General features: G+C 32.0%; 2 protein-coding genes across 2 annotated transcripts in view; one reads left to right on the forward strand and one right to left on the reverse strand.

The window, feature by feature from the left end:
- The window catches only part of LOC127708656 (transducin beta-like protein 3), a 32,516-nt gene extending 18,837 nt beyond the window's left edge, over positions 1–13,679 (reverse strand). Inside the window, exons 1-9 of the mRNA XM_052213736.1 lie at positions 13,587–13,679; positions 11,788–11,839; positions 10,853–10,948; positions 8,856–8,903; positions 8,261–8,338; positions 7,104–7,252; positions 6,017–6,187; positions 5,344–5,419; positions 5,032–5,128 (exon numbers count right to left, since the gene is read on the reverse strand). Of these exons, the coding sequence (XP_052069696.1) occupies positions 5,032–5,128; positions 5,344–5,419; positions 6,017–6,187; positions 7,104–7,252; positions 8,261–8,338; positions 8,856–8,903; positions 10,853–10,948; positions 11,788–11,839; positions 13,587–13,606 (787 nt within the window). The 5' untranslated portion in view covers positions 13,607–13,679. The remainder of the gene's footprint in view (positions 1–5,031; positions 5,129–5,343; positions 5,420–6,016; positions 6,188–7,103; positions 7,253–8,260; positions 8,339–8,855; positions 8,904–10,852; positions 10,949–11,787; positions 11,840–13,586) is intronic.
- Positions 13,680–13,682: 3 nt separating this feature from the next.
- LOC127708657 (uncharacterized protein DDB_G0287625-like) lies at positions 13,683–24,397 on the forward strand. The gene is made up of 3 exons (XM_052213737.1): positions 13,683–13,791; positions 16,862–17,383; positions 19,692–24,397. Exons 2-3 carry the CDS (start codon positions 16,876–16,878, stop codon positions 21,749–21,751), a joined length of 2,568 nt encoding a protein of 855 aa, XP_052069697.1. The 5' UTR covers positions 13,683–13,791; positions 16,862–16,875; the 3' UTR covers positions 21,752–24,397.
- The last annotated feature ends 2,700 nt before the right edge of the window (positions 24,398–27,097 follow it).

Genomic DNA, 27,097 nt, shown 5'->3' on the forward strand with positions numbered 1-27,097 from the left:
CAAGAAATGAATGATGGTAATTTAAACTTAGCAATACTGTTGGACTTCAAAAAAGCATTTGATCTTGTAGATCATGACATTCTTTGCTTAAAGCTTGCTATTTACGGATTCAGTGAGTCTGCAGTAGGTTTTTTCAGGTCATACCTAAGTAATAGAACACAGCAAGTAAACATTTGCAATGTGAATTCTGATAAAAAAGATGTGAAATTTGGTGTCCCCCAAGGATCTATACTAGGTCCTCTATTATTTGTCTTATTTATAAATGACCTTCCCCTTTGCATTAAAAATTGTAAAACAGACTTGTATGCTGATGATACTACTCTCCATAAATCCGGGAAAAACATAGAAAATTTACATGATGATGTACAAGAAGATTTATGCAGAGTTGAAGAATGGTGCAAAATTAATAATATGTTCATCAATACCAAAAAAACAAAATGTTTGGTTACTGGAACAAGTCAGAAGTTATCAACTCAATCTTTTCAACCAAATTTACTAATAAATTCAGAAACACTACAAAATTCATCATGTGAAAAATTATTAGGTGTTAAAATTGACAGCACACTTAGCTGGACAAATCAAATTGATCAAATTTGTGCTAGCATTTCATCAAGAATATACCTTCTTTCTAAATTAAAGAAATTTTTAGATATTAATGCCAGGAAAGCATACTATAATGGGTATATTCTGCCACTCATCGATTACTGCTGTATTGTTTGGGGAGAATGTAAAAATGAAGGGATGGTAAGAATATCAAAACTTCAAAAAAGAGCAGCAAGATTAATTCTTGATGTAGACCCTTTATCCCCATCAGCCCCCTTATTTAAAGAACTTGGATGGATGACAGTTGAAAACAGAATCAAATACCACAAATATTTACTACTACATAAATGTATGCGGAAAGAAGCACCACAGTACCTACTTCAAAAGTTTCAACTTATATCTGTTAATAGTCCTTATGCTTTAAGGGGTGTCACTCAAGGTAATTTGATAGTTCCTAAGCCAAAAACTGAACTGTTTAAAAAATCTTTTGCTTATTCTGGATCAGTTTTATAGAACGGACTACCATATGAAATGCGTAAAGTGCAAAACACTTTTTCTTTTAAACAAATTATAAAACAATACTTGAGACAGTCCCAATATTCAGTCTTGAAATGATTGCAACTATTACTCTTTTTTTTAGAATGTATGATTTTGATTTGTATATAATATCTATTCGCTACATGCAATCTGTAACTGTTTTATATGTTCTAATTATGGTACATGTATATTGAACTATCATGATTATACGATTGTGTTAATATGTTGTATGTTTGCTTTTTTGACTTTTATTATTATTTTTTACATGTATTGTATATGAGGGCCTCAGGGAAGATTAGTAATTGTAACTAACTGTGTTTACCCTCTTTAAATAAAGAATTTATTAGGTCTTTCCACTTTTCTGTGGAAAGACCTATTGGTTTTCTTCTGATTATTACTTTTTTCTTCTTCCGCCACTTTTTTCTGACGGTGCTTTTTTGTTTCGCAAGATGTCGCTTAGATATTTTGTGTATGATATCGAACAGTTATTGCAATTTTGAAACTGACCCTGTTTAGCCGAATACTTTTTATTGTAAGAGTTATCTCCCCAAACACTGTTTTTCTTGTGTACGCATCTCCTTCGCAACCGTAAAAGATTATGACAAATTTATGTCTCCAATTTGTTCGTTATATCCTCAGGATCTTAGGAATAATTTTGACCGAAGCGGTCCAGAAACTCCATATGAGAGTTATTTCCCCTTCTGTATTTAAAATAAGTAAAATGTAATTGTAATTGGTAAACCATAAGTGATAGGGACCTAGGGTCTTTTGATTTGAGGTCCTTGGTTCAAAAAAAAGAAAAAAGGGTCAAGGTCAAAGGTCAAGGTCATTTTTAAATTTGGATTTTGGCTTATTTTCACCTCTTTTAAAACACGATATAAGATATCGACAACATATTTTTACTTAATTGTTAGTTGCGACATGTCGTAACACATACATATCAGTTTAAAGGGTACGCTTACATAGAATTAGAGTTTTCTCCCCTCTTTTATTTAAAAATATGCATATGGTGATATAACTCATTAACCAAATATAATTAAGTCCTAGGGTCTTTTGATTTTAGGTCCTTGGTTGATGACCTTGAAATTGAGCTCAAGGTCATAGGTTAAATTGACGTTCTAGATTTTGACCTTTGCTTTTACCTCATATGTATACATGATAAATCCATGGGACTTTTTGCATTAGGTTTCAAGCCATTTAACCTTAGAAAAGCCAACCGGAAGTGACCTTGTGTAAACCGGAAGTAGCTTTTTTTGTACTTAATTAATGTTAAAGTTTATAGAACCAGATATTTTTGGTATCAGTGTCAATTAAACGTTTGAATAACACCGGAAGTAACATTTTTCAAACCGGAAGTAACAAATTATCTCCCTTATTTAAAAAATATTGTATAGAAACCATATATTTTTGGAATCAGTGTACAATAAGCTATCATTTGAAGCTGGAAATGACATTTTAAAACAAACTTTATTATTTTCATATTAAAATACATGTTTTTTTTGTGGAAAGACCTTCAATTGTTCTCTGAACAATTGGTTTTTAATTATTATTATTATTATTATATCAGATTTGTTCTTACTGCTTTAGTTTTTGAGATATAAGCCAAAAACTGAATTTTATGCCAATGTTCTATTTTTAGCAACAGCTGCCATGTATGATAATTGATCAAATCCCCAGATAAATTTTTTTAAAATAGACACCCTAAGGAACATCCAGGTAAAGTTTGGTAACATTTGTTCCAGTAGTTTCAAAGAAGATTTTTAAAAAAGTTTAGGATGAAGGACTGACGGACCCATGACGACAACATCATACGCCAAGTGATGGCAAAAGCTCACATGGCCTTTTAGGCCAGGTGTGCTAAACATGGGTCAAAGGCTCAAGTAGCACGATTGTGCAGACTGTTTCTTAAACAATGGAGAATCATCTAAACTGTACATTGGAATATATTGAAATATAAGATGTGAAAAAATATTTAAAGTCATATGAAACTTTAAATTTAAAAAAAAGTTGAATATGTAAACTTTGGTAACAAACTCAAAAGTTAATAAGCTTGCGATCAACAATCACTGACTGAAATATTAATTGTCAATAAAATGTTATAGATTCGTAATATAAGAAAACGTGCATACATGACTTAATTTAGTGTATATGCATGCATTGGTTTAATAATTCCAATAACATTACAACTACAAAAAACTTTAAACAACTCCATAATTGAAGTTGCACAACCTCATTAGGGTTTGCACACTCTGCAAATTTCCAAAGATCTGGGTTAAAAACAAATATTGTTGCCATCTTTTGAAAATTTACAACAAAAAATCTCTAAATTCCCTAGTTTGGTAAATAGGAAAACAATTATTCAAACAATTCCATAAATAGCAGGTGCACAATTTCAAAATGTGTGAAATTTCAGGAACCTGGGTGGACAACTGATGGGAGAGTTGATTACACAAATTAGATACTGACTTTTCCCCTGCCCACCTTACATTAATATACTATAAGTCAGTTTTGGTCTTTGTCCAGCCCAGTCAAAAATTATTCAGATGAAGAAATTAAATATGTGGAGCAAAAGTGCACCATGTGTGAGATTCTGTGAAAGTTACAAAAATTATGACAAGCTGTTCAAGAGCAGTTGTGGATACAAAAGTGGGAAGGAAGTACAAATGGACAGACAGATAGATAGATGGACATACATAAAAACAGATGATCTTTCCTATCAATATGAAAGGCCAGTTTTAGAAAAAGGGGTATAAAAGTATTGAACTTTGTAGGTTTTAAATTTTTTTTTTTTTTTATTTTACCAAAAGTAAGATGTATACATTTATTGGTATCTGTAATCAAAAGGGACCTAACTAGTAGCGAAAAACCATTTAAGGTAATCTTATGCCAGAAGATGTTGGAATTGTAGTCTATAAATCTGCAAAAATTTATTTAAAAATATGTACATAATTAATCATGCCAGCACTTTTTCCTGCCCAGAAACCTAAAATAAATCCAAAACTCACATTAACTACAGTCGAACCTCGTTGTGTCGAATTCGGGTGTGTCGAAAACTCGGATGTGTCGAAAACTCGAATGAGTCGAAGTTATTTCTCGGTCCCAATAAAATTCCCGTTTGATCAATGCATAATTATCTCTGATGAGTCAAACTCGGTTGATTGGAATACTCGGTTAAGTCGAGTAAATTGTACAGTCCTGTCGATGCAAAATTAATGTAAATTGACCCCGATGTCTCGAAGTTCGTAAGTAATAATTTTCGAAAGATGCAGACCTAATGATAAAAATTCAAATCGGATGTATTTCTTATGTAACCTAATCATTTTCAAAAGAGATTAAAAAAGCTGAGTAAACATACTTGTTTGTATAACAGTTAAAATGACATGTTTATGGTTACCGGTAATTAACACCTTTGTTGATCTTCCAAGCAGAACATTAGTGTGTTGAACATATTTCACCTGACATAAAAACAAAACGAATTTAAATGACCCAAGCCGAGATTAAATGAATCATTAGAATTAAAGTTCATTAATTACAATAAATAAAAGGATTAAGACAATTATGATAAATTCATGATAATTTCATGTAAAGCAGACAACCTCATAACTTGTTTCGTTAAGCAAGTGATTTCATAATTTGTAAATATTTGTGTATACTATTGATTTTATTTGTGCATGATTTGTATCTATACTTGTGTGTTTAATTATACTGAAGGACAAAGAATATGGAGATTGAATACACAATCATAAAGTGTCATATCGAAAAAAAAACCCACTGTTCAAAGTATCTAGTTTACACCAATCTCATACCGTATTTCATGCATTCCAAATTTATGACGACACACTCGATCTCGGTTGAGTCGAACCTCGGAAAAGTCGAATACTTTCGTCCAGTCCCTTCGACTTCCACATAACGTGGTTCAACTGTAATATCATTTGCAGTTTACCATCTTACCTTTACTCCCAAAAGTAATAATATGATGTCCATCTTCTATTACATTTAAATTTGGGTATTCTGAATTCTCTGGCAGCAGTACCACTGATTCTACATTCTATAAAATAGTTATATATGGTCTCAATATTAATTCAGCTGTACATAAAAATACTTTCAAACGTAAATTCTTACATAAAAATAAACATGATAAACATATCAAAAAATTACTTGAAAAAGTAGCTGATTACATGTATATTTTAGAATAGCTAAATAATGCCTCGAAGATATTTTTATCTCGAAATACATAAAAATTAGCATCAAAGTAAGAATTACCTCTAAAATAGGAATAGTTTTGGTAACTTGTAATTTTTCTACATCCCATACAGCCAGTATATTGTCCCTTCCACCACTGAAAATATATTAAATATGTCATAGTAAATTAGAGAAATAATAGGGTAGTACTCTCATTTAAGTAACAGTGATGATTCACAAGAGATTTTTTTTAATTGTTGACATGTAAAAATGTATGGACAAATGGACATCTAGGAATGGCCATAGATTAAACTCATGTCAATGCACGCTTAAAATAGTACTGCATACATTAATTGAAATTTGCTTTCATAAATATCATGGAAGATCATAATCAAAATATAGGACTGCATGAAGCAATGTCACATTAATAGAAATGCCGTAATAAACGTAATGATCAGTTCAACTCCACAGTTGTTATTATATTACTTCTTTGATGTTCTATTTTACACTTTGAGTATGGCAAGTTTTGTGGTTAAATCTTAGATCTTGAAGTATGAATATCAGGTTTTACCAAGACCTACAATTTTAAGGATCTTAAGTTACATCCTAAACTGCAGATTTTTTCCTCTAGTATAAGATATTCAACACTTTTCAGCCTGAATATGAAAAGACTGAATTTTTCAAACAAATGACATACTTATATTCAAACATATAGCCTTATAATTTTTTAATAAGACAACAATTCTGTACATACCTATATAATGTCTTCCCATCAACAGAGAAACAAAGGGAGGTAACAACACTAAAATGTGCCTCTATTTCAGCTATACAGGAACTTTTCATCAGATCCCAGACCCTCACTTTGTTGTCATTGGCTGCAGAAAATAACTGGAGCTTCTCTTGAATCGGATGGAATTCTACAACACTGTAAATATAATTTAAGAATTACATGCTGCTGTTAACAAACATATCTTTTCCATAACAAACATTATTGTAACATTACTTCCTGCGAACCGCATGAACCGCCAAATTTGTACTTCACTGTTTGATTTCATATGTAATATTGTTCTGAAGACGCCACGCTTGATGGCGAAACATGTCGACCAGAATAAACTCTTACTATGCGGTAATTGATGGGTGTTGTTGTCTTTATCATCGTTTTATTTACTCATCTAGTGAAAGACAACTGTGAATACCTTTCGGTATCCATCCACTATTACCCAACCGCATGATTACCACTTCAACATATATAAATTCACTTTTCCATGATGGTTTAGAAAATCCATGGAAATGAATCTTTAATGATTAAAGAAAGTTGTAATATGATTCTCTTATCTCACTTTAAAAATAAAATCATGTTCTAATTCCAACAAAATATGGGCGTCCCAGTTGAATTTGCAACATTATTTGTATTTTGAACTCTGCCCGAGATCAAAATGAACATTTACATGGGATTTGCTCTCTATATGAAATTCACTATAGACTTGTAAAAGTCAGTCTTTATGAATTTGTTCACTTAAACTCATGAAAAACTAGTAAATAAAAAGTTTTTTCTTCATCTAATCAAAATAGCAGTCTTTCAATTGTGTCTTACAGGTGACATCTTGCTTTAGACAAACACACAAAAAATATGAAATTTCTGGAATAAATAATTTCTTAATCTAAGCCTACATTTTATTGAGACAGTTAAGTAAAATTATTGCTATTCCAAACTTTCCATATCTAATAAGTTACATACAGAGGGATTACAGATAATTCTAAAGTATATCATAGTACAGTACATGTCTGCACGAAATATTACATTATACTATATAACGGTAAATGTTTAATCTATAAAATACCTGACAACCCCTTGGTGACCTCTAAGATTATGAGTACAGTATTGTCTTTCTATATCCCATAATTTGATTGATGAATCAGAACTTCCAGTTGCTAATAATGTAGATGTCTTATCAAAAGTCATTGCTGTTACTGCAGACGTATGTATTGCCTACAAATAAACATGACTTATATAAAAGTTAAAAACTACATTCTAATGCTTTTTTTCAATAAATTATCGTCTACAGATGACACCTCTTGGATTCATTTTAAATAAAATTGGTGTTCATAATTATGGTCCAATTATAAGCCTGAGTAACCTGAAGTGTTCTAGAATTTTTTGTTTTTTTTCTAAATTACAATGAAATAAATTGCTTTGCCAAGCGCAGCTGGATACGACTGCAGAGGTCCAACCCTGAACAGTTGGGGCAAAAATGGACACAATATTCGCGCTTGATACAGGTCTGAATTTGGATTGTAATTAAATATTTGACACATAATAGGTTTCTGTCACAGAATAACTGTAGTCAAAAAACTTAGAATTGGTTATATGATTTGAATTTATATTCAATTTTTTGCTTTTGTGCAATACACTATGCTGTTGCGAATTGACCCCCCCCCCCCCCCCTTTTTTTTGCAAAAAAAAAAATATTTGAAGAAATTTAATTTTTAATTTCTGAAATCTGATATGAGAAAAAATTGTCCTCACCCTCACAATTTCTTCCCCCCCCTAATTCCTAAACTGTTAGGACTATAACCCCCAAAATCAATCCCAACCTTTCTTTTGTGGTTATAAACCTTGTGTTTAAATTTCATAGATTTCTATTTACATTTACTAAAGTTATTGTCTGGAAACCAAAACGTGATACCAATATACGACCACAGTATATTGCGGTCGCACTTTGGCATATCATACCATCGCACTTTATCGTGTCATATAACCGCGCTTAAAAAAAAAAGAACAATCGTACTTTAGCTTTTGACATCATTGCACTTTAGTGTAGACCATCGCACTTTAGCGTGACCATCCCAATTTAGAGTCCTACATATATATGCTTTTTATGTAATTAAACAGTGTTTTCTTATTTGAAAGAAGCAGTTTTTCTTACTTAAATAAAAATAAGGAGATTTGTTTTCTCACAAGCAGGGATATTGACAGATTATAACATATATATCTTACTTTCCATGTTCTGGTAATAGATTTCTCCCTCCATAACCACTGCCTCAGAACTAAATGTCTTGTAGCAACAATCAGATACTGGTAAAAAAGACACATACATTTTTTAGCTCTGATCATATGAATCAAAGTTGTAACTAAACAAAAAAATAAAATGACATACAATTAACTTCTATTCTGTGCACCACTGTTCAAAATTTATAGTTCAAGTTATCCAAGAAATGCAAAAACTTCACTCAGAAACACTGAATAAATTGATAAGCTATAAAAACAAATACTAACCTTCAGGTACTAAATTATAATTCATCCATACAAATATGGATAAAATATGCAGATAAAATCGATACTTGAATTTTAAATTCTATAAACCAAAAAATCCATTGTCACTGATTGTAGTATTTCAAGTTTGTTGGACAAACTTATTTGATGGATATCAAGCCTTTGATCACTTTTCTGCCACATTGAAATAATATGAAAATAAAATGTTGAATTATTTGTGTTTTTAACAAATTTTAAGCAATTTCAAAAAGAAAATTAATCCTGGATATTATTTTGAAAAATTTCCCAGTGAATCTCATTTCAAACTTAAAATATTTACCTTGTCATCAGGTGTGATACAATAACAGGTGATTTCTTCATCTTCCTCCTAAAACATATAGTTTATCTTACTCTGTATACATGTATAACTGTTAAAATAGAGCTACACAAATGTATGCTACTTCAATCTGTTCAGTCATACAGTGAGTTATTTTGTTACTTATTCCTTCAAGTTACATATAAGAATTTTATCAATGGCCTGTTAAAATCTTAAAATTCTTCAAGTCATTAAAGACCAGTTATTATAAGTTATCTACGTTCATATCCCTAGATATGGATATTTTAACACCCTGAAGTATCCAGGTACACCCTGAGGCATAGCCGAAGGGTGTACAGGGTACTGAAGGGTGTTAAAATATCCATATCTACGGATATGAACGTAGATAACGAATTTATCCCCGGTCTTAGTCTAAATCTGGCGATTTTTAGAGAAATTCGACCACAAAGTTTAACGTGAAAGCAACGTTTTTTTCATTTTTTAAATATCTTTTATTGAAATTTGGGAATTTGACATATTTTTAACGGGGTGTAGGGTACTACCTTTGGTAGAACCCTACAGGTAGACAAATATAAGATGTTTTTAAACTAGAGACATAGAAACTGAAATGGGTCGAATTTGGCGCGCAATGTTGTGAGAGTTACATCATAAACGGTGTGACGTCAACGTGGGTCATTTGCATAGCTAGGTCAGTAGTACCATTCATTGACAATGTGGCTGCATAGTGATGCATTTACTAAAATGAGTGCAAATAATCGATATAATAAGATAAAATCGTTAGTGGATTAAATATTTAATTACAGACATCATGAATAATCTACAGAATTCGATATTTCACAAGGAGCAACCATGGAACTAAGGAAAACGCGTGTGATGCTCCCCGTTGTAATGGGTAGCAACGTCCGGGTATATGGGTTAGCAACACCCAGGGGCTATGGGTTTTGTAACGATGTGCGTTAACCAATCAAAATCCTAGAAATATACTAAGCCGGGGATAATAAATTATAGCAGTTGTCATTTTTGTGGTTTTAAGATTTTGTGTTTGTTTGGTTAGTTGGTTTGTTTTTTGCCTTGTTGTTTGTTTTTATTTGGTAGGTTTTGATAATGTACTGGGATCAAAATGGATAATGATGTGGTCATTCAAGGACCAATACAAAGACAAATCACATATTTTTGTAAGATTTTTCTTGGACATGTTGAACTTCAACTGAAAAACTGTTTAATTTGGTTAAATACGCACCTTGTAAGGTCTAAAGGAATATGTTTGCCAAGTTTTGATTTCATAAATATATTCTGTCCAATGGTTGTCAAGATAAAAAAAAATGTAAACTGTGTCAATACAGATAAAAATGGGCAACAAAAGTCAGGTAGTGACAATATATAACATAACCTTCTGCCAGATGAGCTAAAAACTAAAGTCATGTTTTCATAAAAGCTAATAAATAAGGCAAAGGATGTTCTACTCAAAAGTTACCATTGATGTTAATGCAGCCCTGTATATGGACGTGTACCTTGCTTTTAGAAATGAATGTCAAGATACATATATCATGTATATATTTATATTATAGCTAAATTTTTCTTCTTACTGTGCATAAGCTAAGTAGGGTCAAGCAAAGCTAACCTAAATATAGAGGAGTTTCGTATATCTTTTTAACCAGATAGAAATTGATTATCATCATTATCAGACATTTCATTTCCATAAAAGTATTAAATATTTACAAACTATGTCATTGTGAGCTTATTGTGTGACATTAACAGGAACAGTCATTTCCATTCATAAAATAACTTTCCATTCTTCTAACATTGTCTAATGAAAATAATTTACAATTTCCTTTTAATCTAAATACTGAAATACTGTTTTATCAAGGATGGTTTGGAACCAACATGTTGTGATGTGTTTGTAAATCTACTGTTGTTACATTTAGGACATTTGTGTAGGTATTTTTCATTATGACTGAAATCTCTCATGTTGTAACATCCAAGAAGTATTTTGTACCAACCTGCTCTAATGTTTCTGTGACTTTCCCAGTTGTTACATCTAGAACATTTACTTTGTTGCCACATCCACAAAATAAAAGTTCTCCATTTTTACTTCTCTGAACAAAAAATATATTACTATCCATTACAAACATATTCATATCAAGCATTATGTATTTACAGGTCTTGGGTTCCATTATTTTTGCAAGAAAATATTCAAGGTTTTTTTCCACAGTTTTTCTTTTTCAAGATTGTTAATTTAGTTCCAAGGATTGTATCAGATGACATGTAAAGAATCCATAAGTTACTTTTGACTATCAGACAATCTGGACAAGCCTCCCTGTACAGATATTATTGTATACAGTGTAGGGAAGTTTGTATATATAGGGGCTGGAAATTATGGGAAGTGTGCAATTGCAAATAGGAAATACTTTGAATTTTACAACATGCTGACAGGCTGTAGAAATTCATGGATTTTCACTGATTTTGCAAAACTCAAGGGCATTTCCAGGCATGACTGACATAAAATAAAATGCTTTTTCAAGATAAAAGTGAGAACCCTGATTTTCATTGAAAATTAAGATTCATCTGCATGCATTTTTGTATTACAATAAAAGTTCTTAAAATAGCTTTTGTATTATTCTTTTTGAAATGTTCACATACATGTATCTTGTGAACAAAATTCTCTTTCTTTGTTCTTTTTCTTAGTGTGCAAAAACTGCCCAAAGCTAAAGTATGTTGCCCAAGCAAGGTTAATACAGGTGAACATCTCATTAAATAGGTGTTCTTAATGCTTAATTTAGAAAGAAAAAAATAAGGAGTTTTTACTGATACTTTATTTTGCAATTTCCTTACAAATGAACTCTTTTGAATCTATTTATATCTATAAAATCATAATAACTAGCTCGTATTGCTTAAACATTGTTAAAGGGATTAAATTTCATCAGTAAAGTTTTACCTGTATTTTTCCACCCGTATAAAAAGCTTCATGCTTCTGACTCACTTCAAAACTAAAATAGAAAACGATAATTATAAGAGAGAGTAAACTTTCAAATGGTACACGTATACACAATTGCTTTAAATTAACTTCTTTACTCCTTACATACTCTTTCTTGTGTATATGTGGTTTGATTTCAATCACTTAATGTTTACTATTACACAACTTCGTCCTCATCATAATAGCTTACAAGTCTTAGGCCAAAACGATATGTTTGTTTCCTGCCAGCAAAATCAACTTTATGTTTAAATGCTGACCCTAAAACATTTTAGTACGATGGCAAAAAATAATTAAATATAAATAAACTCATCATAGATACCAGGATTGAAATTTTGTATTTGCGCAAGACGCGCGTTTCGTCTACAAAATACTCATCAGTGACGCTCGAATAAAAAAAAGTTAAAAAGGCCAAATAAAGTACGATGTTGAAGAGCATTTTGGACCAAAAATACCTAAAAGTTTTGCCAAATACAGCTAAGGTAATCTATTCCTGAGGTAGAAAAGCCTTGAGTATTTCAAAAATGTAAAGTTTTGTAAAATAGACTTTTTCATTGTCAGAGTACACTACAAATAAAATTGAGAATGGAAATGGGGAATGTGTCAAAGAGACAACAACCCGACCATAGAACAGACAACAGCAGAAGGTCACCAACAGGTCTTCAATGCAGCGAGAAATTCCCGCACCCGGAGGCGTCCTTCAGCTGGCCCCTAAACAAATATATATACTAGTTCAGTGATAATGAACGCCATACTAAACTCCAAATTGTACACAAGAAACTAAAATTAAAAATAATACAAGACTAACAAAACCTATTTTGGCTGACTAAATTGATATAAGTTATAAAATTGACCAAAATTAAGTGAAAATAACAATATTTCAATTTATAAATATATAAGTGAAATAACAAAAGAGGGGCTAAATTTATGATCTAATCTTATTGTAATGCTGTATGGAAAAATAGAAGATCAAAATTTATGATCTAATGCTATTGTAATACTGTACGGAAAAGAGCAAGAACACATTAAATAATGCTGCGTTCACACGTAATTCAAATTCGATTCACATTAACTCATTCGAATTAATTTAATTCGCATTCGAAATGTTTTACGTCCGAACATAAATTTTAATACGAATTGCAATGCGCGTCAAATTCGCTTTACTGTCCGAACGACATTAACTTTTAATTCGCATTGTCAATTAAATAATTATAATTTAATTCGAATTACAATTTAGACAGTGTCCACACCACCGTTAAATTCGAATTAAAGCGAAGCAACTAATTCGCATTAACGAAAACGCATTTTTAATGCGAATGGATAACGCGAATTAGCCAATTCGAATTAGATTTGAATTAAAAAAAGAAGAATGTGTGAACGTGATTAGCGTATTCGATTCGCATTCGATTCGAATTCAATTCGTATTAAATGTACGTGTGAACGAGGCATTAGTAAATATATTACAGAATATTTTAACTAAAAAAATTAAAATACAAAGAAAATATTTGGAAAATGGGGGTCCATTTCCCAATCACCTGTGATATTTTTCTTTAATACCCCAAAACTTTGTTTTGCACAGTAAATATATATTTCATTTGTATTATCAGAGACATATAAATTTAGTATACATGTCTCTGGTATTATATCCCATTTGGGAGATGATCCCCAACCTGATAGAAACAAGGTACAAGTGCCTGTGACTAAAAACGAGGGTGATCCTGTGCCCTGGAACAGTTATCATATCCTGCTAGAGTGCTAATTACCTTGTTTTTAAGACTGACATATCATTTGGTCAATGTTTATAACATGATAACATGTGTAGGAAATAAACTTATGGGAGACAACCTTGCTTGAACTGGTTCCCTGTCAAATTATGGGTGATCAAACCAGACGAAGACTGACGGATATGAAAAGCAAAACCTTCTAGCATCTGCTATGAAATAAATATAATCACTATTATTCTACCATGTAAGATCCTCATATTGGTGAAGTTTAAGAATGAGCTTGATGAGATGTCGCTGTTAAAACTGGTTTAACTCCCTTGTCTTATGAATTTTCGTCCCTTTGTAAAGTTTTATCTGTGACATGTTCTGTATTGACTGTAAGTCTGCAGTTTTGGATAATAGCTAGATCTTGCTATAACAAAAGCGTATCTCACTTTGAAAAAAAACATTATATTTCAGTTTCTCACTTATTATTAGTTAAATTAAATCATATCAAATTTTTTATTGGATAAAGCACATATAATAAATATGAAATTGCATAATCCAAGTGTACAACAAAAAGTCAACAGACATGACATAACCTGCGGAACCGTAGCTCTTACATGTCTTAGGTTCTGATGAAATTTTGATAATTTGCAGTTCTATGGTCTGCAAATTGTCAAAAAATATTATTATTTAAAATTAATGATATGCTTTAACCGCAAGTATATTTTTTACTTGTATAGTATTTTCATAAATTACGGTAGACCAACTGGCACTAAATGTTATTATGAAGCTTGTGTAACGGGAGTGTTATTTTGAACAGGCTTCATTGTCTTCCCGTTGTCTGCCCAAGTTCTAGGATATTTGACAAACTATGTAACCATGTAAATATAAACAAGATGTTTATTAAAAGACATACATGGTTGAATATCAGTTTAAACATACAAGAAATAATAAAATACAGTGGAGGCTAGTCTACTTGTTGTATAAAAAGAGGTTCCATATCTGCAAGCCAAAGTATGAGCGTCTGCCCATTTCAAATCCTAAGCCCTGAACCCGGTGAGTGACGTCATATTTATAATTCCTAGGGACAATGAGCCTGGCTGGGATGTGCAAGAAACAGGAAGTAACCCGACAAGAATATTTACATGGGCGGTCTCGGAAGAGAGAGTTACGGAACTATATATAATACTATATATTTAACCAATTTCCCCAAATAAATAGTGTAATTAACAAGTAAACAAAGTGACCACCATTACACCACTTGTCTCAGATAATTACATATAAATTTGTTTGGCATTGACCAAATTATTTGGATTAAGTAAGTATATTACTGATTTGATATCACCATATATGGTGGCATACCTTTGTATTTTCATAAAAGAACATACTGTGTATCAGAATCTAGGACATTACTTTTACATTATCGATTTTGCCTCATCGGTGTAGCTTTACCGCTGATTTTCATCAAAGTATGTGGGCACGACTCCTTCAAGTTATCAGTATAATTTTTATAATTTCAATCAGAGGAACCTATCATAAACTATAAGGCCAAAAAAAAATATATGTCTGTTTAAGGTTACATCATAAAAAAAAAATAAGGTAGGTAGGTCGGTATTTCCATTTTATTTTATTTTTTGCGACATGATTTTTAGGCGTGTTGTCCATTTTGCCGTGGTCAGAGTTTACCCGTATTTTTAAGGATTGGACTATTTCCCTTGGTTTTTTGTGTGGAAAAAAATGGCTGCAAAGTGTTTATTTCATCACACAAGTCACAAGTTTCCTTAAAACAGCTGTCATATTCACGATTGTGAACATTAGAATGTATCAGGCAAATGATTAAATTTATTGGCAACTTTTGACTAGAGTTCTGTTAATTTTTTCTCTTTACAACAGAAATAAAATGACCTAGGGTCGGTCCGGTAACCATAAACAGACATAGATTTTTTTTTGGCCAAACAGCTGTTTCAGTTTATTTCATCATTATAGTAAGGTTGATATGACTTTGACCATATTAGACTCCCTGATCATGATGAACCAGATAAGATATGTTATTGCTGTAAAATGCAAGCACGGACATGATCATGATGATTATAACATTCATTTCTTTACATTTTTTTTGGTTTTTTTTTTCATTCTAAAAAAAGAGCATCCCATCAAAAAGCTATCCGAGTCCCTGTTGGAATTTCTAAATGGTTTACCCAATGCTCAAATTTTTTATCCCAAGTAAACAACATGCACCAGTTAACAAAATATTCTTTGCCTGACCACAAGATGAGTCTGAGAGGTAGTAAGAAAGCACTGTTAGCGCTTAAGTCCTACAGTATCTTGAATAATAATGCTACAAATCGGCATTCTTAAGCACAGTAACCACATCAGAGATCCAGTAGTAACATTCTAGCATCAAGTGCGGGAGGTTGTGGATTTGAACACCAAACGGCACGGAATTTGATGCTTCACTGCTAAGCAGTCTGCATTTAGGGCCAAGACTAGTCAGCTATGAGTCAGAATAGTGTGTCTGGGTAACATGTCTTCCTGCAGACTGTTACCTTGACAATATGTTTCAGAAAGTAAATATGGGAGAACTTGATGTCAAGAGAAAACCCCAATCTGGCTGTTTAAAGTGACATTTAAATGATTTTTGCTTTATACATACGGACCATTCAGGATGCTTCAGTACATTTTTGTACATGTGACAATTTCTATTTGTTAACCTTGTTCACACTGGATCAGTTTCTGTTTTGGTTTTGGTTTTTTCAATCACTATCAGCTTTCAAAACAAAACTGGCAGGAAAATTTAAACAAACAGGACATAGATTTAAAAAGTGTACATTTGTACATTGTATATACCAAATAAAACAGCTATCTCATATATACTTTGATAAAATTTATTTAAGATAACAGAGGAACACCATCTTGATTTGTGACATAAATGAGGAGGGTGACAGCTTTTGTGATGTGGGATATAGGAGGTAAAAAAAAGTGGGATCTGGATAAATGAAGGGAAAAAATTATTAAAAAAGTTTTGTCACCAAATATTGTTATTCTATTGTAGATGAACCAATAAAGATGTTCCAGTATGATACAAAAAAGTTTTGTCACCAAATGTTGTTCAATTGTAGATGAACCAATGAAGATGTCCCAGTATGATACAAAAAAGTTTTGTCACCAAATGTTGTTGTTCAATTGTAGATGAACCAATAAAGATGTTCCAGTATGATACAAAAAAGTTTTGTCACCAAATGTTGTTGTTCAATTGTAGATGAACCAATAAAGATGTCCCAGTATGATGCAGAAAAGTTTTGTCACCAAATGTTGTTGTTCTATTTTAGATGAGCTATTAAAGATGTCCCAGTATGATACAGAAAAGTTTTGTCAGCCACCTGACCCAGATTTAATATGTTGTATATGTCAATGTGTCCTTCAGTCTCCCGTGGAGAGCCCCTGTCGTCATGTCTTTTGTAATGTATGTATCACAACCTGGCTGAACAATCACCGTAACTGCCCAACCTGCCGTAGGAGAGTCAAGAAAAGACAACTCAAACCAGTCCTTCCAATAGTTCAAAACATGATAAATCGTTTGTTAATGTTCTGTGATTTTAAAGATAATGGTTGTGCAGAAACAGTAATGTTAGAAATTTATATTAACCATGTTGAGGGTTGTGGATACAGGAAACTAAAGTGTAGATTTAATCGTTGTGATAAAATGATACTAAAAAAAGACAAAGACCAACACGAGAACCAAGTCTGTGAATTCAGGGAGAAGTTATGTATTGGTCGTTGTGGACTGATGATTCCTGTATGTGTGTATGACACACATGACTGCTATGAAGAATTACAAAAGTTCAATCGAGGTAAGTTCTAAATTTAAAGTTAAATAGAATAGATATAGGTTTAGAAATAAAAAGAGATAAATGAAAATAAATTTGATATGTCTGAAGCACTTTTATTGATGTACATTTACATTCATCAGGAACACTCAAATCTAAAAATTTGAAAGTTCAAGCTGTATACATGTATTACAAGTACTTGGATGTGTGAGGATTACAGAACACATGAATTTCTGGGACCTTAAAAAAAATCAAAAAGAGAAACTTTCATCAGTACAATAGACTTACATTTTAAGTTTTCATGATTACCACAATTACTTTACTGACTATTCTATGCACCACCAACTGGCAACAAAATTGACTCACGTCTTTTGAAAAATTTAAAACAAAAGACAGTGTCAACTTTCTTGTCAATCAAGATTCCTTAAAACCTTTACTAAATTCTTTCATAGATACCAAGATTTGGTTTGGAAGTTTGGCTGTTCCTTTAGAAAACTTTTGACAAAAGGGATATCACATCCTAATTTTTAGCAGTAATGTTCTTTGTATAGCCCGTAAATTGAGATACGAACCGTGTTAACTTATTGATCCTATGAATAAACTTCTAAAAGGTTATCAATTTAACAATATAATAAGATCTACAACTGTATGAATATTGTTTTTATCAGTACTAACGTTGATTTTGCTATCAATAAATTAAAACATAACTACATGTAAATGAATTGCTTTACAGTTATTAACACTTACAGTTCTTCATCCTGTCAATACTTGAACGCAGAAATTAATCAAGTGCCCATGAAAGTACAATTTTTACTCAATATGCTCAATCGACTAAATTGGTACCATCAAAATTAAAGAATCCACAATATTGTAAAGACACCTATCTATTGTTGAAGATCCTGTCTCTCGTGTATTGGTATGTCACGGTTTAACGTCGTTGTCTGTGTCGTCCAAAGACATTTAGTTTCTGGACAATAACTTTAGTATATGTAAATAGAAATCTATGAAATTTAAACACAAGGTTTGTAACCACAAAAGGAAGGTTGGGATTGATTTTGGGAGTTATGGTCCTAACAGTTTAGGAATTAGGGGCCAAAAAAGGGCCCAAATAAGCATTTTTCTAGTTTCCAGACAATAACTTGTGGAAAGGTGTATGGATCTCTCTGAAATTAGACCACAAGTTTCCATACCACAAAGGGATGGTTAGGATTGGCTTTGGGGGGTTATGACTCAAACCGTTTAGGAATAAGGGGCAAAAAAGGGGGAAAAACAAGGGTTTCCTGGTTAATGGACAATTACTTAAAAGTACAATGTTATGTTTGGATTACCTCCCTTACACTGCTTTTAAATTATGTATAAAGAAATGTTGTATTGTCTTGAGGTGATTAGCTGTCAATTTATTTTTTAGAAGTTACTATTACAAATGCTGATTAAGGAATATTAATTTTAGCCATGATTATGTATGTCATTTTCTATTTTAAGACTTTTATGATGTATTTAAATGGGTAATTATGGTTGCAAACTCCATTGGAAATTTGAATTTAGATTATGACCATATCTTGAGGGAAAGATTTTTTTTATTTGAAAAATGGGGGGGAGGACAAATTAAAAAGAAAATTTCTTCAAATATTATAATTTTTTTTTTGCAAAAAAAGGGGGGTAAAAAAAAAAAAAAAAATTTTTTTTGGGGGGAGGGGTCAATTCGCAACAGCATAGTGTATTGCAATAAAGCAAAAAAAAAAGAGGGGGTAAATTTTTTATTTTTTTTGGGGGGTGGGGGAATTCGCAACAGCATAGTGTATTGCACAAAAGCAAAAAATTGAATATAAATTCAAATCATATAACCAATTCTAAGTTCTTTGACTACAGTTATTCTGTGTCAGAAACCTATTATGTGTCAAATATTTAATTACAATCCAAATTCAGACCTGTAGCAAGCGCGAATATTGTGTCCATTTTTGCCCCAACTGTTCAGGGTTGGACCTCTGCAATTTATTTTTTTGTGTAATTTGTCCCCGATGAATTTTAGCAATAATTAAATCATCGCAAAAGTTTCTGAATATATGCAAGTATATCCAAAATTCAAAGAGGTGTTATATATCAGTTTATTCAGAGGTTAGTATAAGATTAAATGTGACAAATCCTTGTTATATTGAAGAACTTACACTCTCTTAAAGAAAGACTCCGTTAGATCCACTTATTTGTTGATAGAATTGAAATAGACGTGCACAAAAGGGTGGTTTAAAAAGGAAGTCTCGCCATGGTGAATTTTTATTTTTTCTTCGAAAAAAACATGTCATTATTTTTAATATTCTTATGCTTTATTTTTCAGAGAAGAGTGAATTAGTAGACAAACTACAGGAAAAAGTTAAGGAACTAAATGCTTTGACACAAAAATTACAGAAAGAGGTTGATAGATTAAAGCAACAGTTGGCTCGTAACCGATGGAATCTTCCAGATGCTTGGGGATCTAGTTGGGATCCCTCTGATAGTGAATATAATGATTCTATGTATAATTACTTATCAGGAAGTTCTTACAGTGATGATCAAGATAGTCATTTCTCCCAGCCTGATTTAGTACTGACAGCAACTAGTCATCCTACTGCTACAAATACTACTACAACAACATCATCAAGTGCAGACAATGGAGGATTCAGAGAATACGTTATTTATCCTAGTCGTAGACCAGCAACACCTGTCATTCAAGCTCCATGGCCCCGTTATGAAACAAGATCATCAAGGTATGTGTATGATATTCGCTCACCAAGCCCTATCCATAATGCTACAGATGCTAATTCAGGAACTACAGATCAAGCATTAGATTTGAGCCACCATACACACCAAGAAAATTTACCAATGGGAGAGGGAATATTCCATCGCTTATCTGCTGGAATATCAGACACTGCTCTCAGTTCCATTAGAAACATTAACTTGGAATACATTCCAACTCCGATCAACAATAACCAGTGTAACACAGGAAGAAGCACTGCCACTGAGAGTAATACAAACCTAAATGTTAATGGGGACGATCATGACAGCCAAAATGAAATCCACAATAACGATGAATTAAGTCACCATAGTGATCACACTGTATACAGTCTCTCTGACACTGATTCAGATCATACACCAACTCGCTGGTGGAGATCAAGTCGATCAAGCATGTCACATCATTCAGAACATCAGTCAGATATACAGAGGTCTAGCAGGTCCCGTTCACAGTCATATGACTCAAATAGATCTAGATCACATGTCTCTCGAAGAAGTAGATCATTGTCATATGACTCAGACAGAAGCCAGTTTTGGTCACACTATCCTTCACACAATAGATCACGGTCTGTTCTGTCAGACAGAAGTGGATCATATGACTTTTACAGAAGATCAAGGTTGTACAATTTTTCAAGAAGTAGGTCTGGATCATTTGATTCATATAGAAGTAGATCAAGATCATATGAGTATACAAGGAGACAACATTTAAGAAGGAGCAGGGCATCTTCAAGATCTTCACAGTCAGATGTACATTACAGAACTTGGTCAAGATCCTACTCAAGAAGTAGGTCAAGGTCAAGAGACAGACTATCAAGAAGTAGGTCAAGGTCTATAGAAAGATTTTCAAGAAGTAGATCAAGGTCAATAGACAGACTATCAAGAAGTAGATCAAGGTCAATAGAGAGACTATCAAGAAGTAGGTCAAGGTCATTAGATCATGTTATGAGTAGATCACATTCAGAAGAATCACTCTCTAGTAGTTCTACATTGCGTTCATATATGAGTAGATCAGGTTCCAGAAGCAGCAGATCTTGTACACCAGATTCTTACAGGAGTGAAACACCAGTAGATGAGATACATGATAGATACAGACCAGAATCCAGTCCAGCACATGAAAATGGCCATGAAAATTTAAACCAATTAAATGAAAATGAAAAAGCTGGAAATTCTAGACATTTGAATATTACAACAGATATTGATAGTACAGAGACAGATAGTGATGCAGGGTACAATTTCAAGAGAAGAAGGTCGAAAAACAGTAACTATAGTGATAGTGGAATAGGAACTGAATCATCTAATACAGATTTATCTAAAAACCAAAATTCTGATACTAGAGACAGTAATGTAAATAATGGTGCAAGTTCTGATGATAGGAAGCGTAAAACTAGTGTTATTGACTGTGATATTAATACAAAGAGGATGCGTAACCAGGATGATAACAATGGAGAACAATCGGATTCAGATACATCATGGGTGCCATCAGCCAATGATAGACAGACCGATGACACTATATCAGATGAAGCCAGCAGTGGAAGCAGCTATGAAGTAGAAGTTCCTAAAACTGTATTAGAATTAATTGATGAAGTTGATTCTGAAGGAACGGATGACACTTGGTCTCCTAATTAGAATAACTGTTTGTACGAGTTCAGTTTTTGTTATACTGATGGTTAAATGTACATTTTTGCCTAATAGAAAGGAGTAGGGCATTAACACTTATTTGGGCTATAAATTGGAATTTTTTTTTAATATTTTTGAGAAATTAATGTCAAAATTGCACTTTTTTTGTGTTATGATTTCATAATTACATCATAATATGATGTCATTTCACCAGAATGGAGAAATTGCAAATTTATGCAGTTGTCTATCCATATTTCTTTTTATGAAAACATCCTGCTGAGCCAAGAGACATAAAGATTGAAGAAGCTTTCTTATACATGTTATAGCTATTTTCATAATCCCAAAAAATATAAAGATTTTTTTGGTTATGCCCATACTTATGCAATCAAAGATAAACCAATTTAGTTAAATTTTGTTTTTAATTTTGAAAACCTTTTATCTAGTGGTGTTAGGGTAAATTTAAGATCAAGTTTGGTAACATTTTAAACATCACATTGCCCATACTCCTTTCTTCATTTTGATAGAAGCATTATTAATTTTGATGGTGGTCTAATTTTATTATGGTAGACAGATTCTAATTGTATATATGCATGATAGATTTCCAGTAATTATCATCAAATATCTAAAGGGTGATCAGTATATAAATTCAATAGAGCCAAAATTGTCTAGTGGCAAATTCCAGTGCTAATTATGGTTTTGATTTTATAACTTAAATTATTGAAAATATTTTCAATGCCCATATATTTTTTAGATTTTTCAATATTCAAATCCTCATAAACTTTTTCTTTTGAGGAAATGGGTTCATAACTTCATACCTCTTTTACTAAAAAAAAGAAAGATCAGAGATTTTTTCCTTGTCAGTTATCACTGTTTCTGTTGTTAAATTGTACCCACTTCAACTTGTTTGAAGAGTTACATGACAAGATCATTGTACATTGTATAGTGTATTTCTGATTATCTAATGTAATTCTATTGTTGGGTAGAAAAAGGTTATGATACATTTGCTGTAAAAAAAAGCCTATATAAGTACTATATATATATAAAAGTTAGTAAAAGATGCAATGACAGATTGTGTGACAATTAAGTGCAGTATCGTGAGTTTATGGTACACAGTGAGTACTAAGTTGTTCTTATTCCAGTATATTTTTTTTTAGATTATATGATTTAAAACCATAGTTTGTTCATAAAGCAAAATCTATTCATTTGAAAAAAAATACTGCATGAATGGTTTGCTCTTCTTTTAATTGTCCAAGAAGTGAAAAGAAATGTGTTGGTATATCACAAAATACCAATTATCTGTTTTATAATTTAAATACCCCCCTTCCCCTCCCCCCTTTTTGAACTAACCATATTTTTCACATTAAGCTTTTTACTTTTGGAAAAATGATAAAATAGGATATTAAAGCTTTTTTTTATGAATTTAAGGATTTCAAGGTATGGTCATTAAAGCATGTTTTCAACTTATAAAACTTTTAATTTAAAATGCACTGTCACACTATATATTGTAAAATTGTAAGATATTAAAAATTCATTTTGAATTTCCACACTTTATAAAATTTATTCCAGAAATAAGTTGTGCACAATGCAATTTAAATGATAAGTTTTTTTTATTAAAACTGTTGAATTACAAGTTGGCCAGAAAAGTCAAGGTCTCATTTGAGAATACACGTACCAGAGTTAAGTGAAAAACGTACCACTGTTCACATGTTATATAACAGGTTAAAGACCTAAAAGTAGTGTTTGTAGTTTATCTTGTATTATGAATATTGTTTCTGCAAGGTATGAAATAATTTATATTGGATTTTCAACATAAGGTTTTGTTGGTTACAATCTGGTTATTAGAAACTATGTATTATAATAATTTTCAGCTTATAGAAGAATGATGTTGAGGTCACTGGGCCAAAAGTTATTTAAATTTATGAAGATTTTATTGTCAGCCCCCTTAATCAAAATCCTTTCAAGAAGCCATTTTTTCTTAAAAATATTTATGAAACTGACTGTTACAAAGCCACTACCAAGATAACTTGTTATCTAATCTTCCCCTTAATACAACACAGTTTAATTTTAAGTTCAACAGGCAAATATTAAGGAATCTGTCCCCATAAATATGATAAAAGAGTCTGATTGATTGTTAGGCCCTAATTTGATTTTCTGTCCATAAATGAAAGACACTGTGCATCATTTTATTCTGTCTTTTATATATCATGACCATTACTCAATGGATGAATTAGTTTGCATGATTATGTGGGACATACTAAATTCCAGTCATCATTTTATTTTATGATCGTATTTTTTTTTCATATGTAGAAAAACCATTCTTCAGCCAACCATAAACAGATTGCAAACACAAATAGTGGTATATTATCACAGCCAAAAATATGAATAACAAAAAATTTACTTAGTATAAATAGTTGAAGTTTGCCAAAACCAAGAAAAGTTATGTTAATTTTATCAAAGAAAGTTGTAATTAATAAAAAAAAAAAGAAATAGTTTCTTTTAAATTTTAGTCAAAAATAGATGATTTGAAAGAATTTCAAATACTTTTTCAATTGCAATCATTTGAATAATTTGAATAATTTGAATAATTACAGAGTTCATTATTGTAATATATTATTGTTATTATTATTCATTGAAACATTAAAATCATCTTGGTTACTCTGTATTTATTATGAATCCCTACTGTAAATCTGCATTACCTCTGTGATCTATAGTTGCTTACATTCAAGTTATTTGGACCCTTTTGGAAAAGTTGTCTCAGTGCTAATCATACGACATCTCCTTACTTTTATATTACCTAGAGTTAATATTTGTGACACCATAATAACCCTCACTGTACCTTGATTGGAAAGAATGGGCCCATCAAGGATAGAAAGCTCATTATAGCTGCTATTTGATTGATAAATAAACCTCTTAAACCCTGTATGCATTTGGTTTTTACTTCACCCCTGGTTTTTGGTGATGTTCGTGTTGCTTAGTCTTTAGTTTTCTATGTTGTGTTTCGTGTACCGTTGTTTGTCTTATGGTTTTTTTTCTTCTTTTTTTGCCACTGCCTTGTCAGTTTATTTTCGACATATGAGTGGAATGTTCCTTTGGAATCTTTCGCCTCTCTTTTTCAATGTTCTGTTATTTTTGTCACCACTGCTGTTTCATTATGACTTCTTCTGTATGATATATATTCTTAAACGAAATTGGAATTTGGCGAAAAGAATGTTTTGAGCAAAGATACTAAGAGCAGTTTCAGTCATGGTTCTGTTGGCCCACAAACAATGATTAGCTGACATGTTTAAATGTGTTATCATTGGTTATAATGCAGCATCTCACATAAACCTTTTAGGTAGTCCATCTGGTAGGATAACTCCTTTTTAATGCAGAATTTAGTTAAATTAGAACCCTATGGGCAATATAGGCTATTTCCATCACTTGGCATCCATTGGTGAAGGTTGTAAACTTTTTAAATTATATTCTCCTCCGAAATCACTGCCTTAGTTTCAACCAAACTTTAAAAAAATAAGGAGATGTGGTATGATTGCCTGAATGATCCTGAGGGTATTTTTTTTAAAGTTTGTTTTTTTGTTCCTGCAAATCAACCGACATTGCCACCATGACTTAAAATTGAACATTAGGATAAAAAACTATGAAATTTCATATATCTTGAAAACTGTAATAGAAAGAAAATCTGGCATGGACAAAAAAAGCTCAGAAGATTTACTTTTTTTCCATTTCCATCAAAATTATCAGATAGTTATGTGATGTTTGATTAATCTATTGTGGTTTTTGCCTTTTATCTCAAAATATTAAATAGATTTGAACTGTAGAAACTGTAATCAGCAAATATGACAAGCAATACAAAATCTAAAATAATGCCTATTAGACTGGAAACATCAGATGACTCCATAACTGAGTTGAGTTATTTCCCTTAAATTGCTATTTTTGACTATTTTTTATGTTTTGCCTATTATTAATTAAAGTTCTAATAGATAGGCAAAAACTTAAATTCATCATTTTTCCTGTTAAGAAAAAAAAACAATTATGTTACCAAAACCTTCAGGCAACTTCTTCTAGGAGTTATCGCCCTTTAACATGTTTAATCACAATTTTTGACTAATTTTCATGTCTATTACCTTTAAAACTTTAATAGCTAGACAGAAACTATAAGAATGAAAAATGATGAACAATGCAAGATCTACATAAAAACCAATATGACAGTTATTGCCCTTAAATGAAGATTACCCCTCAGTCGTGGTCTACTGACTAAATTTTTTGCATAGTTTACATACTACTAGGGGGTGTTTAACGACCTTGACTACCTATGAGGGTCTCGCACGGTCAGTATAGTTTACATGTAAAAGTTTGATAAGGTTAGTTTAAGATAAAGCACTTAAGGTAAGTCAATGACATTTGGTATTCAGTTGTATTAGCATTAGTGCATCTCATTTCCATGGAGATTATATGACCCTGTCCCCTCAGTATTTACTTTGGAACTTTTACATAGTTTACATAATTGTGATTAGGTTAGTTTAAGAGGAACCACTTATGATGTCACTGATATTTGGTATGCAGTTGTATCTGGTTTGACATCTCATTTCAGGGAGATTATTTTGTCATAAATTTAGAATGTTTTTCATTGTTTACATGTAGAAGTATTTCAATTTTACTGATTTCATCACTTGCATTTTACTATCAAAATTACATACATACCAGGCAAATCTCTGTGTCAACAGTTTATTGGCTAATTTTCTTGTTTTTTGTCGAGCCTGCGACTTTTGTCGCATTAAGCTCGACATAGGGATAGTGATCCGGTGGCGGCGTTAGCTAAAGTCTTAAAAGCTTTATATTTTAGAAGGTGGAAGACCTGGATGCTTCATACTTTGTATATAGATGCCTTATGTTAAGAAGTTTCGATCTGTCACATGTCCATTGTCCTTGACCTCATTTTCATGGTTCAGTGACTACTTGAAAAAAAAGTTAAGATTTTTTGTAATGTTAATTTCTCTCTTATTATGAGTAATAGGATAACTATATTTGGTATGTGCGTACCTTGCAAGGTCCTCATGCCCGTCAGACAGTTTTCACTTGACCTCGACCTCGTTTCATGGATCAGTGAACAAGGTTAAGTTTTCGTGGTCAAGTCCATATCTCAGATACTAGAAGCAATAGGTCTAGCATATTCGGTGTATGGAAGGACTGTAAGGTGTACATGTCCAACTGGCAGGTGTCATCTGACCTTGACCTCATTTTCATGGTTCAGTGGTTATAGTTAAGATTTTGTGTTTTGGTCTGTTTTTCTTATACTGTATGCAATAGGTCTACTATATTTGGTGTATGGAATGATTGTAAGGTGTACATGTCTAGCTG

Source organism: Mytilus californianus, unplaced genomic scaffold (assembly GCF_021869535.1).
Source record: "Mytilus californianus isolate M0D057914Y unplaced genomic scaffold, xbMytCali1.0.p SCAF_7, whole genome shotgun sequence".
NCBI lineage: Eukaryota > Metazoa > Mollusca > Bivalvia > Mytilida > Mytilidae > Mytilus > Mytilus californianus.